Source organism: Oncorhynchus kisutch, linkage group LG17 (genome assembly GCF_002021735.2).
Source record: "Oncorhynchus kisutch isolate 150728-3 linkage group LG17, Okis_V2, whole genome shotgun sequence".
Classification (NCBI taxonomy): Eukaryota; Metazoa; Chordata; class Actinopteri; order Salmoniformes; family Salmonidae; genus Oncorhynchus; species Oncorhynchus kisutch.
In genome coordinates this window covers 27,453,613-27,473,197 of record NC_034190.2, presented here as the reverse complement: position 1 = coordinate 27,473,197, position 19,585 = coordinate 27,453,613, and the positions used below count along the sequence as shown (strand labels likewise).

The window sequence follows — 19,585 nt, the reverse complement described above, 5'->3', positions numbered from 1 at the left end:
TCTTTGCCCTGTGCTTCTCCACCCATTTGCTTTAGTTAGGCCCTATAGACTATTGTTCATTGCTCTCGGTTTGCATTTTGACTAATAAAGTGATCTCGACCAAGAAAAGTTTGGTGACCACTGTTCTAGTCTTTATAGGCTACAGCTGCCAATTGTGATTAATACTGTTATATCAGAGCATTATGTTCTAGTCTCATAATCTAGTCATTATAGGCCTATGGGGTATTATGTGTAGGTCTATGTGAGTTGCATGTTAAATGCAAAAGTCATGAATTTACATACTGTCGGCCTACATGACTATTTGGTCTGTATTGCGAAGTCACACGTTAGTTGTGTGTGTGATCAATTACAGTAGGGCATAGAGTAGGCTTTTATGGTAATTTTATGAGTGCCCAAATGTTGTTCCACCAAGATTTTTGCTGGCCCTGCCATCATTGTATGTCTGCCTACGCCACAGATTTTTGTTTTCATGAATTCTCACATTTCGGTGGTTTTCTGCCAGCTGGTTTTCTTTGAGGCAGTTTTGCTCCCAAACCATGTCATTCACGCCCCACACACATCTTCCACCTTCCCTGTTAGTCATTCATGCATTCACTAACTTCCCAAATAATCCTACATAAATGAACATTTGTCTCTGTTGCACCATCAGCACCTGCTTGCTGGTATATAAAAAACCCTCCTCCATTCAGAGGAAACGTGGCTCTGTTTGGATGATCATTTGAGCTGTGGTGAAATTACAGGCTTGATGTTGAACAGAGAGCATCACCACCGCCACCGCCCCACCAGGCTTTGACACTCCAACGCCCCTCTAACCCAGGCTGTTCTTATTGTCCTCCTCCATCCATAACGTCCATGGCTCTGGCAGTGTAATTATCATGGTGTGGGATGGAGGAAGACACAATAAGAACAGGGGGCTGGATAAATAGGACTGCAGTGATCATCACGCTCTGCACTGCAGAGATCTCAACCTGCTGATAAAGGGCATGGGAACATCCAGTGGTAGAACACAGGCCTCTTCTGGAGCTCTGCTCCTTTTTCTGTTTGTCAGCGTCCTCTTTCCGGCACCCCCTCCTGCATCTCAATGCCTAGACTTTGGCTTAGCGGGCTAATGTGCTCTTCTAGTGTATGGGAGACCTGGGTTTGAACCCCTTCTGTTAAAACCACACACAGAGAGCACAGTAAACATTCATACGCATCTGCCCCAGACATTGACAGCTATTTCCAGATATAGACCTATAGTGCAATTTACAGCCTATATCTGTATTTCCCCGTCATTACACACACCTTGACTGAGGCAGGATCAGTCTGTTTCTGTGGGTCATTTACATTTCACACCACGCTTGGGGAGCTTTGCTGCTGATTTCTTTCTGTGTAATAAGGTGACTTTCTCAGTACTTTTCCACCCATCTCCTCTGCACCCAGGCGTTGTATTAGACAAGTATCGGACTCCTGTGGCATTTCAGCACAACAGTTAATCTCTTTAGTGTTTGGTGTGAATTACAATAAATTCGATAGTTGTCTTGCGCTTTAATTACGAGCACACAGAGGTTTATTCCAGTTCCTCTTTATAATCACAGAAAGGATAGAGAGGAATGGAGGCTTAAGTCAGTGAGTAAGATCCCCAGTCACGTTTTTATCCAGTCGAAGTCAGATTCCTCTAGGTCATTCTGAATCTTATTTGGCTCAAAGTGTCTTGTATTTTGATCAGTGTAGACGTCTGGGGTCCATCTCTCCGGGCTAGAGATGTTCTAACTCTCTTCACAGCTCCATTAGCCAACACTAAAATTATGTTTTAAGCCCCACTATCTATCTGGAAGCCTTAAATAAATATGAGCTTCAGTTTGTTTTTGAGCTTCAAATGAGATATCGATCCTATCTCTGCTGGCGGGTGATTTAAAAAAAATATAAATGCACAAGATTAATTAATTAATAACTTCTTCTTGGAGTAAAATGTAATTGCCCCAACAGGCAAGGTTGTGAACTCAAGTATTTTTACTAACATGTCTTGTTAAGGAATTCATTTGGAAATGTATGAGTTTGTAGACTGGTTCCTGTATCATCTTGATACAGTGTAGTCTGTTATGTGGTGAATAGTAAAAACTGTACCTTGGCTATGTCAGTGGGATGTGGCAACAGTGTTGGTAGTTGACATACTGTATACAGCAGTGTTGCAGTAGTGGTATGGTGGAGTTACAGTAGTGGTGGGTTTAGAGTGGTGTTGTGGTGGGTTTAGAGTGGTGTTGTGGTGGGGTTAGAGTAGTGTTGTGGTGGGGTTAGAGTAGTGTTGTGGTGGGGTTAGAGTAGTGTTGTGGTGGGGTTAGAGTAGTGTTGTGTTGGGGTTAGAGTAGTATTGTGGTGGGGTTAGAGTAGTGTTGTGTTGGGGTTAGAGTCGTGTTGTGTTGGGGTTAGAGTAGTGTTGGCGTAGGGTTAGAGTAGTGTTGTGTTGGAGTTAGAGTCGTGTTGTGTTGTGTTGGTGTTAGAGTAGTGGTGGGGTGGGGTTAGAGTCGTGTTGGCGTGGGGTTAGAGTAGTGTTGGCGTGGGGTTAGAGTAGTGTTGTGTTGGAGTTAGAGTCGTGTTGTGTTGTGTTGGTGTTAAAGTAGTGGTGTGGTGGGGTGGGGTTAGAGTAGTGATGGGGTGGGGTTAGAGTAGTGATGGGGTGGGGTTAGAGTAGTGGTGTGGTGGGGTGGGGTTAGAGTAGTGATGGGGTGGGGTTAGAGCGGCATTGGGGTGGGGTGGGGTTAGAGTGGCTGTGTGGTGGGGTTAGAGTAGTGGTATGGTGGGGTTAGAGTAGTGGTGGGGTGGGGTTAGAGTAGTGTTGTGGTGGGGTTAGAGTAGCGTTGGGGTGGGGTTAGAGTGGCTGTGTGGTGGGGTTAGAGTAGTGGTGGGGTGGGGTTAGAGTAGTGGTGGGGTGGGGTTAGAGTAGTGGTGGGGTGGGGTTAGAGTGGTGGTGGGGTTAGAGCGGCATTGGGGTGGGGTTAGAGTAGTGGTGGGGTGGGGTTAGAGTGGTGGTGGGGTGGGGTTAGAGTAGTGGTGGGGTTAGAGTAGCGGTGTGGTGGGGTCAGAGTGGTGGTGGGGTTAGAGCGGCATTGGGGTGGGGTTAGAGTAGTGGTGTGGTGGGGTTAGAGTGGTTTTGGGGTTAGAGCGGCATTGGGGTGGGATTAGAGGGTTAATAGGATTAGAGAAAGAGAATCCCTACTGGGATTCTCTGCCTCTAACCCTTGGACAGGGGCATTGGCTTACTGGTGCTCTTCCATGCCGTCCCTAGGAGGGGTGCGTCACTTGAGTGGGATGAGTCACTTACGTGGTCTTCCTGTCTGGGTTGGCGCCCCCCCCCCCCCTTGGGTTATGCCGTGGCGGAGATCTTGGTGGGGTATACTCGGCCTTGTCTCAGGATGGTAAGTTGGTGGTTGAAGATATCCCTCTAGTGGTGTGGGGGCTGTGCTTTGGCAAAGTGGGTGGGATTATATACTGCCTGTTTGGCCCTGTCCGGGGGTATCATCGGATGGGACCACAGTGTCTCCTGACCCCTCCAGGCTCAGCCTCCAGTAGTTGTGCTGCAGTAGTTTATGTGTCTGGGGGCTAGGGTCAGTCTGTTATATCTGGAGTACTTCTCCTGTCTTATCCGGTGTCCTGTGTGAATTTAAGTATGCTCTCTCTAATTCTCTCTTTCGGAGAGACTGGAACCCCACCCCACCCCATCACTACCCCACCCTAGGACCATGCCTCAGGACTACCTGGCCTGATGACTCCTTGCTGTCTCCAGTCCACCTGGCCGTGCTGCTGCTCCAGTTTCAACTGTTCTGCCTGCGGCTATGGAACCCTGACCTGTTCACCGGACGTGCTACCTGTCCCAGACCTGCTGTTTTCAACTCTCTAGAGACAGCAGGAGCGGTAGAGATACTCTCAATGATCGGGTATGAAAAGCCACCTGACATTTACTCCTGAGGTGCTGACTTGTTGCACCCTCAACAACTACTGTGATTATTATTATTTGACCATGCTGGTCATTTATGAACATTTGAACATCTTGGCCATGTTCTGTTATAATCTCCACCCGGCCAAAAGAGCCAAAAGAGGACTGGCCACCCCTCATAGCCTGGTTCCTCTCTAAGTTTCTTCCTAGGTTTTGGCCTTTCTAGGGAGTTTTTCCTAGCCACCGTGCTTCTACACCTGCATTGCTTGCTGTTTGGGGTTTTAGGCTGGGTTTCTGTACAGCATAGTCGGCTGGCCCTCGCTACATATTCGTCGCCAGACCCACTGGCTCCAGGTCATCTACAAGTCCATGCTAGGTAAAGCTCCGCCTTATCTCAGCTCACTGGTCACGATGGCAACACCCATCCGTAGCACGCGCTCCAGCAGGTGTATCTCACTGATCATCCCTAAAGCCAACACCTCATTTGGCCGCCTTTCGTTCCAGTACTCTGCTGCCTGTGACTGGAACGAATTGCAAAAATCGCTGAAGTTGGAGACTTTTATCTCCCTCACCAACTTCAAACATCAGCTATCTGAGCATCTAACCGATCGCTGCAGCTGTACATAGTCTATTGGTAAATAGCCCACCCTTTTTCACCTACCTCATCCCCATACTGTTTTTATTTATTTACTTTTCTGCTCTTTTGCACACCAATATCTCTACCTGTACATGACCATCTGATCATTCATCACTCCAGTGTTAATCTGCAAAATTGTAATTATTTGCCTACCTCCTCATGCCTTTTGCACACATTGTATATAGACTCCCCCTTTGGTTTCTACTGTGTTATTGACTTGTTAATTGTTTACTCCATGTGTAAGTCTTTGTTGTCTGCTCACACTGCTATGCTTTATCTTGGCCAGGTCGCAGTTGCAAATGAGAACTTGTTCTCAACTAGCCTACCTGGTTAAATAAAGGTGAAATAAAAAAATAAAATAAAAATATATATCAGCTGATGTAAGAAGGGCTATATAAATACATTTGATTTGATTAGAGTGGCGGTGGCGGTGGGGTGGGGTTAGAGCGGCGTTGGGGTGGGTTTAGAGTGGTGGTGGGTTGGGATTAGAGTGGTGGTGTGGTGGGTATAGCTAACATTTACATTAGTGTTACAGTAGTAGTGTTGGAATAGATTTCCAGTAGAGTATGACCAGACAGACCAGAGTCAAAGGGTTTGGGGATTGTGAGAAGGAGGCTCATAGTTTTTATTCAAGTGGTGTCATTGCTTCACCCAGGTCACCTGACCAGGAAGTCTCCACACCAAATCATGCACACACAAAAATGAAAACATGAACATAAATGGTTGTTTACTCTCTCAACAAGTTTCTCTTTCCCATTTATTGAAAAGAGAAAGCCCATATCGCTGCATGTATTGACATCAGGAGTGAAAATAGTTTTCCAAAACTGTGAAACAAAAATGTTAATTGGGTCAATTTGGTCATTTGTTGAACCAAATTGATATAACATTGTCCTTTGGAGATGGTATGCATTTAACATTTTCATCATTTTCAAATAAACATGGTACATGGCATTTGTTCGTCAGACCTAAAAAACATAATTATATTATATTGCAAAGGAAGGATCTTTTTTTAAATTAAAAGAAATTAGAGATATTAAGAAAAAGTAACATGGAATCATACAAATAACCCAACAGCCTTCTAGAGTTTATTATGACACAGATAGTTAGTTAGTTGTGCAATATGTGTGTCTTTGTCCCAGTGATAGGAGAACTTGGCACTGTGGACATCTGGACAGATAGAGATCTGGCCAGCACATGGAGATATCGGACACATTAAACCCCAGGCATCAGGAGGATATACAGAATCCAGAACGATCGACCAATAAGCATCTCAATCCAGACCAGCCAAGTCATACAGGTACTATTTATGTGTCTGGCTGCACAGCTTGGAGGTACATATCATTTCAAAAGAGCGGGGATAACTCAACAACTAATATAAAGGCTGGCACCAACAATCAATTCGTTTCGTACAATGTATTTGATATCGTTCTTAACAAACATTTATCTGTTGACTCACTCAGCATTAATCCATGCATGTTAATATAGCACAATTCATGGCAGTAACAATGATTGTTTTACTCTCTGGTAAATCATTGTACATCATTACCATGTTGGCATCACCTCACGATGGCATGATCAGTCATTCAAATGCTGGTATGCACTTTATACAAATACAATTATAGAGATGTATTGAATATATGCAATACTGACTCATAATTGCTAAAAATGGCTTTAACATTGACCCTCAACCCTTAATATCCATGTGCATGTCCACCAACTACACCAAGAAAAGACTAATGTGGTATCTTCGCAAAAATGTAAAATAATGAATTTTCCAGCTATTCCAAATAATTTTCCTCAATAATTGGACAACCCTACGGCAGTTCTGCCAAAATAAATTATTTGGACGTTGTAAATCAGCTGGATTGTGTCTGTGTGGTTTGCCCGAAGAAAAAAAAACATTTTTGCTTTGGTTATTCTATTTGTATGTACATGAATCCTTAGAGATGGATACATATTTTATAAGGAAAAAGGTTGGATTTATTTCTCAGATGTAAAATGTGCCTACAAGTATAGAAACATTGAAATAGCGTTTCTTAAAGGCACATATTCTAAAATGTGTACAAATAGTAACGCATCGGAGCTGTGGAAAGGCCGTTTTATTCCAAAGGATGAGAACGTACAATATATGAAATAAAGTACTGTATATTTACATGTGTATTCCTGGGGTCATCTGAACATTCTAGAACCTTGGATGTTAATGTTACAATAGTTTTCGTTATTCTAATTCAAGACACACACAAGCTATGTTTCCATTAACCTGTCCAGGGATCTTTTTGGCGATATTTAGAAAGTTCGCATAGAAAATACCGTTGGTGCGACAGTTGTCTGCTCGGGTGCGTTTTCATTGAACTATCTTGTCGATAAAAACAGAAGGACGTAATGACGTCACATCAACAAACAAACAAAAACAACTTTTTTTCGCATAACCCTAGTGTCGAATAAAAATGTAGTGGTTGAATTGTTTCCATTACCCTTTTAATCAAATTGCTTGTTAATACATTGACGACAGCCTGTATTCCCTCCCACCAATCTCTTTCATGTCTCAGGTAGCCTGCGAAAGCCAGCATGGATAGAATGCAGGAATTGACTAATACTTGCCATATTGTAATAATTCTCATGTGCCAACATATCGACCAAGGTCCTTGCCATGGTGAAACTCCTGTAGATCTGATATAATTGGATGGTGAAACTTGCCAGAAAAGCAAGGCGAAGCAATTCAGGCATTCTTGAAAGTCAGGACAGTCCTTTTCCTGAAAATAAACCATTTTTTTATAGTTGAAAAAATACATTTTGCAAGCAGTTGGCATTGAAATGTGAAGTAAAGCTTTATAGTTAACCTACGTGATGACAAAATGATTTGGCAGTTATCATGTATTTGTAAATCACCATTTCCTTCATCATTTGTCACAATGAAGAAAGTTTAGACAAAATAAAAATCCACCCCTGTAGAATGGATACAATTTTTGTCGATCTTTAGACAATTTCTCCAATATTTGCCGTTTCCACTAGACGTCACAAATATTTGTTTTTCAACATTGCTTTTGATTACTAATAAACCTGGGTCAATGGAAATCTGCCTAATGGTATCCATGGCATTTATCACTTATCAATGTGGGTGACTTAAATGGCACATGTTGTTCTAAATGAATCAATGCCCAGTATTGCATTGTTCCTTCAGAAATCCATCTGGTCCTTTTTCACCCATTGATTGCCATTTGGCTGTCATTGAATTTAAATGACAGCCAGTGATAACATCACTGTATACATCTCAAATGCCTGTCATTGTGTTCGTAGGCTATAGGCGTGTATATATTCTCAGTGGCACAGTTGAAGTTTGGATTACACCTGTCATCAACATTAATATCCTTACAGAATAGCAGTGGTTCCATGGCCTGCTCCTCTATGGCTTGATACTGTGTGTGTGTGTGTCTGTGTGTGTGTGTGTGTGTGTGTGTGTGTGTGTGTGTGTGTGTGTGTGTGTGTGTGTGTGTGTGTGTGTGTGTGTGTGTGTGTGTGTGTGTGTGTGTGTGTGTGTGTGTGTGTGTGTGTGTGTGTGTGTGTGTGTGTCACGCTTCTCTATAGTACAGGAAGTTTCCCTTAGCAAGATGATGCATCTCAATATCCTTTTCCTGGAAAATGAGTACTATTTTTTGTAAATTAATTAATATGTATTGTTTTGTTTGGCAGGTGCATTCGCATTTATGGGATTTATTCTGTGATTTGATTCGGGGAGCAGAACCTGAAGAGGCTATCCATTCAAAACCTGAGACCAAAGGTTATTGTACAATTTTTCTGAATGAAAAAATGATGGAAAAGCAAATAAACTGTTCAGCCTACACTATACATTACTTTTAAGTGGCTAAATAAATAAAGTATATTTTAAATAATTATTATGATTATTTGCTATCAAATTTAATTTCAATTGCAAGGCTATTATTTTTCCCCATTCATCTATATGCATACCAGTTTCACAAAGTACATGCACATAGCAACTTTTTCGAACTGGAAAGCCTTCAAATCCTTATTCCTTTTCACATCCTCATATTTTACACTGACATTTTATTGAATTATATATATTTTTTAAAATCTGAAATCCAGAAAGAAAACATCTACAGACACAAACCATAATAATACACATCTGCTGTTAAAAAGAATTAACCAAAGAAATAAAATAATTATGGCACACTCATTTGATGACATCTAATGCACATGCTAAGATTGGCAACAATATGTTGGCATGATGTTCTGTGAACAAATCATTTACATTTTTTCCCTAGAATTGCTTATAGAAAATAATACCTGATGTCATTTCAAATTGTATCATCTCTGTCTGCAATGATGCAATGGAGGAAAAGCACTTAACTGCAATCATTTTAAGTTAAGGTGAAACAGGCATGCTCACGTAATAAAAATACATATCCCCCTTATAATGCTAAGTGTGCATCATTTGGTACATTGTTACCAAGGTGCTATATTATCTTTGTGAGCCGGCAATAAGAAAATGTATAACAAGATCTGTTGGTTCTGGTTAGTATTTCTCTGATGGGACAATTGCCTGGGACAATAAGTATCCATGCTTCATGCTTTGAATCTCTCACAAGTAATCTCCAACAAGTTTGCCATTTCTTTCCAACGCTCCTTCCTCTTCAATCAATCCCTGTGAATCGCTTCAATATATTATATCCTTAGACCAACCAAAATAAACAAAACAAAAGTGCTAAAATGAGATTTGGTTTGGAGCAGCATTGGAGATGCATTGTACTTGTATATAAAAAAGGAAAGCTAGGAGTTGTCTGTGTAGACAGGCCAACCCAGTCTGATGATCTGTTCCAATTCAACGTTTTAGCATTTAGGCTAAAACATTGAAATGCAACATGTAGTTCAAAACACTATGTTGCACTTGGCTCAGATAGATTTCCTTCTCTTCATGAGTCGGTGATTGTCTGTGAAGCTGTGGAGGCCTGGGGAGACTGAGCTGATGGGCGAGGGGAAGAAGCTGTTCTTTAGGGTGCTGGGAGAGATCTCCTCGATGCGATACGACACCGAGTGAAAGTACTGGTGGGGGTTCAACTGGGAACTAAAGGAGTTCTGGTGGGAGAAGGCACAGCCCATCCCTCCGCCCCCTATCCCTCCTCCCATCCCTCCCCCACAGCTACCAAACTCATGTGAGTGGTAGTTCATGCAGGAGCATACAGAAGGCAGGTCGGTGACCTCTGCGCAGTACTGGCCCTGCGTTTCCCTGCGCCTCCTCCTGGCACCTCCTCCTCTCCCCAGTGTCTCCTCCTGGATATGGATGATCATGCTGTTTCTGTTCCCCGCCAGCGAGGCCCTCTCCTCGGCATCCCGCCTCTCGTCTTCACTGTTCATGGTCAGGAACCTCAGCACCACCAGGTTGAGGAAGGCTCCTATGACAGTCAGGCCCACCAGGATGTACATGAAGCTGAAGGCCACGTACAGGGGCCTCCGCTGCAGGGCCCGGTTCTTCTGCAGAGCCACAAAGTCCCCGAAGCCGATGGTAGTCAGTGTGATGAAGCAGTAGTAGTAGCTCTGGAAAAAGCTCCAGTCCTCGTAGTGGGAGAAGGCTGCCGCCCCGATGCACAGCGTCCCGATGCAGGAGAAGAACCCCACCGTCACCATGTTCTCCATGGAAACGTCGGTGATGCGCATGCCACAGCACTTCTTGATGCGCTTCAGGAGGGACTTGACGAAGGTGTTCATCCTCTCGCCCAGGCTCTGGAACATGACCAGGGTCAGGGGTATCCCCAGGACGGCATAGAACATGCAGAAGGCCTTCCCCGCGTCTGTGCCGGGAGCTGCATGGCCATAACCTGCAGGGAGACAACAGACCACAGTCACCAGGATGTAACATCAATGGTACAGCACCATGGCCATAACCTGCAGGGGAGAGAAGACAGAGACATTGATCAGGACATAACATCTATGGTGCAGCAGCATGGTCCTAACTTGAAAGAGAGACAACAAACCAGAAACCGGGACCAGTGTTTTATTGCCAGGGTTGGGGTCAAATCACTTTTCAATTCAGTACATTCAGAAGGTCAAATAGCCCAATCATTTCCTCAAATGATTGAATTGAAAATAGAACTCAGCCCCACCAAGCCACATTCCATAAACTTAACTCCCCAGTTTGGCTTCTGGCTTTGTTTACAAATTTCACCCAGTGAAAAATCCCCAAAGCGTCCTGCTGTCCCTCTGCCAACATGGCTATTGAATAAGAGCTAACCCCCACAGATAGGGCCAATTTTGAATAAGAGGGCAGCACAGAAATGGGTCCAGTCATTCATCTGAGTCCGCCCAGACATTATAAGGTTGTCCAATTTAGTGCAACTTTCTATTCCTGTCCTGTGAGCTGCAGGGGAGTGTGGGAAACATAGGAGTTATTGGATGAGGAAGGAGTTGTACATGAGCCAATAATGCTTTTAGGATAAGTAGACTTTATGTTTAGGCCTGTAGGTTCTTACACACACACGCACGCACTCGCACACACACACACACACACACACACACACGCACACACACACACACACACACACACACACACACACACACACACACACACAAACACACACACACATAAATGCAAGGGTGCTGTTCTAAATGCAACCTGTGGTGATAACTAAAGAGGAAATAATAGTGTTTTGTTGACATTCCAGATATGGAATATGATTAGATACAGTACAGTATATGAATGGTTTTGAGTATGAAAGGCCATGCTGAAAATACGTTACATTTGTGTAATATATGTCTGCTGTATCTGGCTCAGATAATGTCTCTAGGCCTAACTCACTGTAACCAAATAACACCCACCATTTGTATACATGGATACAGACACAAATGTTTTGACAAAGATGCATTACTCTCCTATTTTTCACAGACCCATTGTAACCTGAACTAGTCCATTGACCTTTGTGTTTCTGGACTATTGATTTCATACATTGCCTGATGGGTGTCCACCCACTCAAGCACATGAGGAATTATTATTTTTATAGACCCAGGACTTGATCTATCTGATTTGCAGCAAGCAGAGAATGGAATTGTACGTGCATATAAAGTGTGCTCCCGTGACCCTATATGCTTCAACCGTGGAATTCAAGTGTTCAACTTCTTGATGTAAATCAAAGATGGACCATGGGTGAATAGTTGATCTGACTGCATTTGATAAACTCACGCAGCTTCTCTGGACTAGATTGGGTATTTTTTTAAACTTATTTAGCAAACTTATTTAGCAAACACCTACTCATTCAAGGGTTTTTCTTTATTTTTACTATTTTCTACATTGTGGAATAATAGTGAAGACATCAAAACTATAAAATAACACATATGGATTCATGTAGCAAGCAAAGAAGTGTTGAACCAATCCAAATATATTTGAGATTCTTCAACGTAGTCACCCTTTGCCAGCTTTGCACACTCTTGGCATTCTCTCAACCAGCTTCATGCTGGCTCAATTAACAGGTGTGCCTTGTTAATTTGTGGATTTTCTGTCCTTCTTAATGTGTTTGAGCTAATCAGTTGTGTTGTGACAAGGTAGGGGTGGTATACAGAAGGTAGCCCTATTTGGTAAAAGACCAAGTCCATATTATGGCAAGGACAGCTCAAATAAGCAAAGATAAACAACAGTCAATACGGAACATTTCAAGAACTCTGAAAGTTTCTTCAAGTGCAGTCGCAAAATCCATCAAGCGCTATGGTGAAACTGGCTCTCATGAGGACCGCAACAGGAAAGGAAGACCCAGAGTTACCTCTACTGCAGAGGATAAATTCATTAGAGTTACCAGCCTCAGAAATTGCAATAGTAACAGACACATCACAACATCAACTGTTTAGAGGAGACTGTGTGAATCAGGCCTTCATGGTCAAATTTCTGCAAAGAAATCACTACTAAAGGACACTAATAAGAAGAAGAGATTTGCTTGGGCCAAGAAAAACAAGTAATGGACGGGTGGAAATCTGTCATTTTGGTCTGATGAGTTCAAATTTGACATTTTTGGTTCCAACCGGTGTGTCTTTGTGAGACGCAGAGTAGGTGAACAGATGATCTCTGCATGTGTGGTTCCCACCGTGAAGCATGGAGGAGGAGGTATGGGTGATTTGCTGGTGACATTGTCAGTGATATATTTAGAACTCAAGGCACACTTAACCAGCATGGCTACCACAGCATTCTGCAGCAATACGCCATCCCATCTGGTTTTGCATAGTGGGACTATGATTTATATTTCAACATGACAATGACCCAACACACCTCCAAGCTGTGTAAGAGCTATTTGACCAAGAAGGAGAGTGATGGAATGCTGCATCAGCTGACCCAGCCTCCACAATCACCCAACCTCAACCCGATGGTTTGGGATGAGTTGGATGGCAGAGTGAAGGAAAAGCAGTAAATAAGTGCTCAGCATATGCGGGAACTCCTTCAAGACTGTTGGGAAAGCATTCAAGGTGACTACCTCAGAAGGCTGATTGAGAGAATGCCAAGAGTGTGCAAAGCTGTCATCAAGGCAAAGGGTGGCTACTTTTAAGAATATAAAATATATTTTGATTTGTTTAACACTTTGTTGGTTACTACATGATTCCCTATGTGTTATTTCATAGTTTTGATGTCTTCACTATTATTCTGCAATGTAGAAATTAGTAAAATTAAGAAAAACCCTTGAATGAGTAGGTGTGTCCATACTTTTGACTGGTACTGTAGATATACACACCCCTTTGCTATGATACTTCATATTGAGCTCAGGTGCATCCAATTTCCTTTGGTCATCCTTGAGATTTCACTACAACTTGATTGGAGTCCACCTGTGGCCAATTCAATTGTTTGGACATGATCTAGAAAGAAACACACCTGTCTATACTGTATACGGTCCCACCGTTGACAGTGCATGTCAGAGCAGAAACTATACCATGAAGTCCAAGGAACTGTCTGTAGATCTCTAAGAAATTGTGATGAGGCATATATTTGGGGAAGGGCATAAAACAGCTTATAGAGTGTTGAACATTTCCAAAAGCACAGGGGTCTCCATCATTGGGAAATTGACAAAATATAGAACTACCCAGACTCTGCCTAAAGCTGGCCGTCCGACCAAACTGTTTGACCAGTGTCATGACGTTGGCCTGGGGGTAGGTTTGTGACAGTCATAAATACCTCTTCCCCCCTTTTTCCTCCCTCTACCCTACTGATGTGAAATTTGAAAACCCCTTGGTTAACATAGAGATTCTGGGAACATCAGAAGGTGGGGGGAAATTAACTATATTCTGGTAATCCGACCAATTGAACATATGCGGTGGTACTTAATGAATACGATGTCAGTTCGGTCGTCATCTGAGACATTCTCCTCAATGATAGGATGACAAACTCTACAGTGGGAAGTCTACACATCAGAGTTATTGGATTCACATGGATTTGTTGTTCAATTTAAATGTTTGAATATAAAAATATAAAAGAGATTAAATGTAATTTTAGCTTCCAAATGAGAGATTTGTTCATAAGGTTAGGGCTCTGCTCAATCAGTGGCCCGCCCCTGTGAAGAGACATGGGTTATAAAACTTTTCAGAGACACCCTTCTCGCTCCACTATATAAAGTCTTGACGAAAATGTAACCTCCTGTTCCAAGTACGTGAGGTCTGCCGCCTCTGCGTTAAAAGGACTAACATGTCTACTACAGAACTAAGCCAACCTCAGCGTGAGCTTTGGTTGCGAATGGTATGAACTTTGAACTCTTATTCACTACAGAAGTGATACCTCCTAGCCGTTGAGTTAGCAACAGCAGCTGCAAACGCGGGCTAGAAAAGAACAGACAGAGTATCCCGTCTACTACACAACGACATTACTACAAAGTATTCAATTTACCACCAGAGACATTCTTCAAAGGACTCGGTTGGGCAACACGGCCTTCCATCTACCACCAACCTACCGAAGCGCAGCTCAGGGTAAATATTTATTGCATTTTCCTTTTCCAAATGGGCGGTAATTTAGATATGCATAAGATACTGTATTTACGATAGCACAGCTTCTCCCATTTGTTCCTTAGTCTTCCCGCTATTTCACTCAAACCCAGACCCTTTTCTTTTGTGTAACCAGCTGTCATATCTGTTCCGCCCGCTAGGGACGTTTTCCTTTATGACATCATTTGTAATCAAGGTATAATTCATTCTGTGTATATATAATTCTGTGTGATTAGTTAGGTATTTAGTAAATAAATAATTAAACCCAATTTTGTATTGCTGATTCAACTTGTTAGCCAGGGTTCGTGAAGATAACCAAGAATTTACAACTTTCAGATGAGACTGAATTAAGGGGACGATTAAATATTGACTGCTATTGATATAAAATATTACTAGGTCTTTAAGAGTTTATTTGGAAGATAACAGCCCTATAAATATTATTTCATGGTGCCCCGACTCTAGTTAATTACATTTACATGATTAGCTCAATCAGGTAATATTAATTACGGAGAAAGGATTTTATAGAATAGCATGTCATATCACTTAATCCAGCATAGCCAAAGACACGACACCAGGTAAGAAGAACCTTGGTCAGGGAGGTGACCAAGAACCCAATGACCACTCTGACAGAACTACAGAGTTCCGTGGCTAAGATGAGTGAACCTGCCAGAAGGACTACAGTCTCTACAGCACTTCAACAATCCAACAATTTATGGGAGAGTGGCCAGACAGAAGCCAGTCCTGAGAAAAAGTCACATGATATCATGCCTTGAGTTTGCAAAAAGGCACGTGAAAGACTCTGAGAGCATAAGAGCATAAGGCAAAAGATGGTGTGGTCTGATGAGACAAAAATGTAACTCTTTGGCCTGAATGCAACGCGCTATGTCAGCAACAGGGACTGGGAGACTAGTCAGGATAGAGGGAACAATGAATTGAGCCAAATGGCAATTTTCCCTAATGAGAACCTGCTTCGGAGTGCAAATGACCTTAGACTGGGGATGCAAAGATTTACGTTCAAAGAGGACAATGACCCCAAGCATACAACCAAAGCAATGCTGAAATGGCTTCCGAACAAGATTGTGCAAGTCCATGAGTGGCCCAGCCAAAGCCCAGACTTGAATCCCATTGAAAATCTGTGGAAAGACTTGAATATTGCTGCCCCATCTAATTTAACAGAGCTTGAGAAAATCTGCAAGGAAGAATGGGAGAAAATCCCCAAATCCATATGTGAAAAGTTGATACAGACGTACCCAGGTTGACTCAAAGCTGTAATCGCCGCCAAAGGTGCTTCTACAAAGTATTGACTCGGGTGGGAATACTTGTGTAAATAAGATATTTCTGTATAAAAGTTACAATTCATTTGCAAAAAAATTCTTAAAACACATTTTCACTTTGTCATTATGGGGTATTGTGTGTAGATGGGTGAGAAATATTAGATATTTAATCAGTTAGTAAACAACAATGTGGAATAAGTCAAGGGGTATGAATACTTTCTGAAGGCACTGTATTTATGATTATGTGTATCATTCTGCGAGGTGAAAAGTTTAGCACTATGAGTGTATCCAGAAATGTTAGGCTGACTAATAGTGCAACGGCAGCTATAACTGTGCCCTCATTCATATCTTTATTTATTCATGTTTCTGCCCCAGTCCTCTCAGTGATACAGTAGCCCTGCGGTATTCATAAAATGAATGAACTGCATTATTAACCCAGAGCCTGGTCTACTGACTACATGTTCTGTCTGAACAAATGAAACACAGTTATTCTGTCAGACTGATTCTCCTTTTCCTCCTCAAAGTTTCTTAAAAAGTTTCTACTTCATGTTGGTTGGTAGTGTGTTATAGTACCTCTCCCTCTTTTTTAGTTTTAGCCCGTTATCTCTCTCTTTCTGTCTCTTCTCTCTCTCAATCTCTCTCCCACTGCATTTACATATTTAATGGTGGTGTACAGCTTGACAATGTGTCTCCAAGCAGCCACCAGAGTTGGAGAGCTGACTTGAGTCTGATGACAGAAAGGTGCAATCTCACATTGTCAGTAGGAATTCATCTTGTTCCGTTTTGCACCAAATCAATGAACCTCCACAGCTCTTTCTATTTCTCAGACAAAGAGATGTCTGACAGTGTTGTCTGTGTGTGAGCGGAGGGAGAAGTTGAACATCTGCCAACTAGGATTTAGATCAGTTACAGTGTATGGGGGTGTTTTGTTTATGGTGTCTTTATGCTGATAGTAGAATTGTGATACAGTATGCATTAAAATACATTTAGGGCCCCAATGACAACACTGATGTTGTTTTCTCAAAACGACTATATTATTCAGTTTGACAGCATTTACTTTACAGCTCTGTTACTTACAGTAGCTAGCTGTAATATAAGATGTTACTAGATATGTCCTTGTATACACTCCATCACCTTGCTGTGCTGCTCCCCTTGCCAGTGCTTATTCATCACCTTTAGTGATGTTATTATCCCTTTCATCATCTCTGTGTTCTGTTTTTTAATCAGGTTGGGAGAGAGAACAACCTCTAAGTGATTCAACTGTAAATAGATTTCATGAGACCAAACTGAGAGCCAAATTAGTCCACAGGGACATTAGGTGTTTGGAATTACCGCAGGGACACTAGATGTCTGGAATTACCACAGGGACATTAGGTGTTTGGAATTACCGCAGGGACACTAGATGTTTGGAATTACCACAGGGACACTAGATGTTTGGAATTACCACAGGGACACTAGATGTTTGGAATTACCACAGGGACACTAGATGTTTGGAATTACCACAGGGACACTAGATGTTTGGAATTACCACAGGGACACTAGATGTTTGGAATTACCACAGGGACACTAGATGTTTGGAATTACCACAGAGACACTAGATGTTTGGAATTACCGCAGGGACACTAGATGTTTGGAATTACCACAGGGACACTAGATGTTTGGAATTACCGCAGGGACACTAGATGTTTGGAATTACCACAGGGACACTAGATGTTTGGAATTACCACAGGGACACTAGATGTTTGGAATTACCACAGGGACACTAGATGTTTGGAATTACCGCAGGGACACTAGATGTTCGGAATTACCACAGGGACACTAGATGTTTGACATTGCCACAGGGACACTAGATGTTTGACATTGCCACAGGGACACTAGATGTTTGACATTGCCACAGGGACACTAGATGTTTGGAATTACCACAGGGACACTAGATGTTTGGAATTACCACAGGGACACTAGATGTTTGACATTGCCACAGGGACACTAGATTTTTGGAATACCACAGGGACACTAGATGTTTGACATTGCCACAGGGACACTAGACGTTTGGCATTACCACAGGGACACTAGATGTTTGGAATTAACACAGGGACACTAGATGTTTGGAATTACCACAGGGACACTAGATGTTTGACATTGCCACAGGGACACTAGACGTTTGGCATTACCACAGGGACACTAGATGTTTGGAATTACCACAGGGACACTAGATGTTTGGAATTACCACAGGGACACTAGACGTTTGGCATTGCCACTGGAAAACTAGACGTTTGGCATTGCCACAGGGACACTAGATGTTTGACATTGCCACAGGGACACTAGATGTTTGACATTGCCACAGGGACACTAGATGTTTGGAATTACCACAGGGACACTAGATGTTTGGAATTACCACAGGGACACTAGATGTTTGACATTGCCACAGGGACACTAGATTTTTGGAATACCACAGGGACACTAGATGTTTGACATTGCCACAGGGACACTAGACGTTTGGCATTACCACAGGGACACTAGATGTTTGGAATTAACACAGGGACACTAGATGTTTGGAATTACCACAGGGACACTAGATGTTTGACATTGCCACAGGGACACTAGACGTTTGGCATTACCACAGGGACACTAGATGTTTGGAATTACCACAGGGACACTAGATGTTTGGAATTACCACAGGGACACTAGACGTTTGGCATTGCCACTGGAAAACTAGACGTTTGGCATTGCCACAGGGACACTAGATGTTTGTGAGGATATTTGTAACAAATTTGCTTCATAACATTTCATTGCAAAGTCAAAGACAGTAGCTAGCTAGATATCTTTATTCATAGCCTATTTGTAGTGTTTGTTTTTAAGAGAATCATCTCTGGATGGATTCTTACAGCTATTACATCGTGTACACCTTCTAGCAGCAGCAACCAGCTGTCTTCGTTCCCTCTTGCACATTAAACAGCCTAATTAATATTGATTTTAATGTCTGGAATTATTCCTGGGGAGTAATCAGGAGGTAATTAATTACATTGGCAGACAGAAATGACAATGAATGAATGGACAAATCATATTTGATTTGTGGCGTTAGTTCAAGAGTGTGTTGAAACTACCTCAACACCGTTTGTAGCCTATTGTGTAATGGCTGATTTATGCTTGATCCGGCAATGCTGTCCGGAGGCTCTGTATTGAGGTGGTGCCTCCGGAGGCTCTGTATAGAGGTGGTGCCTCCAGAGGCTCCGTATAGAGGTGGAGCCTCCTGAGGCTCCGTATAGAGGTGGAGCCTCCGGAGGCCCCGTATAGAGGTGGAGCCTCCGGAGGCTCCATATAGAAGTGGACATTTTTCCCAAATGTTGAAACAATGCGGAGAGCTTCTTTCATACAGAATATCCCTATACCTCTGCATTGACAATATTGGTTGATGGTAGGTGAGGGAGGGAGGTCCTGTATAAACACAAACTCATTTCCTTGACAACTTCTGCTCAGCTGCTCTGCTCCGCGAAGCAGTGTGTGCTTTGCCCTTTCGGAAACAAGGCGCGCAGCCCACTGAGTACCTCTATCTCCCTCACTCAAATCCACACAGAGGATCTGGCATCCAACCCCACGTCCTCTGTACTCAGTCTCACAGAGAGAGAAGGGATGAGGGCCTAGACACATTGGTAAGCTGACAGCATGCACTTCTCTAACGTACAGTGTGAATCTTTAACTAAGACGTTAAGGAACCCACTGACCCCAGAACTGCTGTTACCAATGCCCTTGAACAGATTCAACCATCATTGGGGAGAGGTTGGACATGTCGTTTTTCTGCATTTC

General features: G+C 42.6%; 1 protein-coding gene across 1 annotated transcript in view; it reads right to left on the bottom strand.

The window, feature by feature from the left end:
* Positions 1-8,107: 8,107 nt before the first annotated feature.
* The window catches only part of LOC109907275 (potassium channel subfamily K member 9), a 39,979-nt gene continuing 28,501 nt past the window's right edge, over positions 8,108-19,585 (bottom strand). Inside the window, exon 2 of the mRNA XM_031793481.1 lies at positions 8,108-10,381. Coding sequence (XP_031649341.1) covers positions 9,459-10,381 — 923 coding nt within the window. The 3' untranslated portion in view covers positions 8,108-9,458. The remainder of the gene's footprint in view (positions 10,382-19,585) is intronic.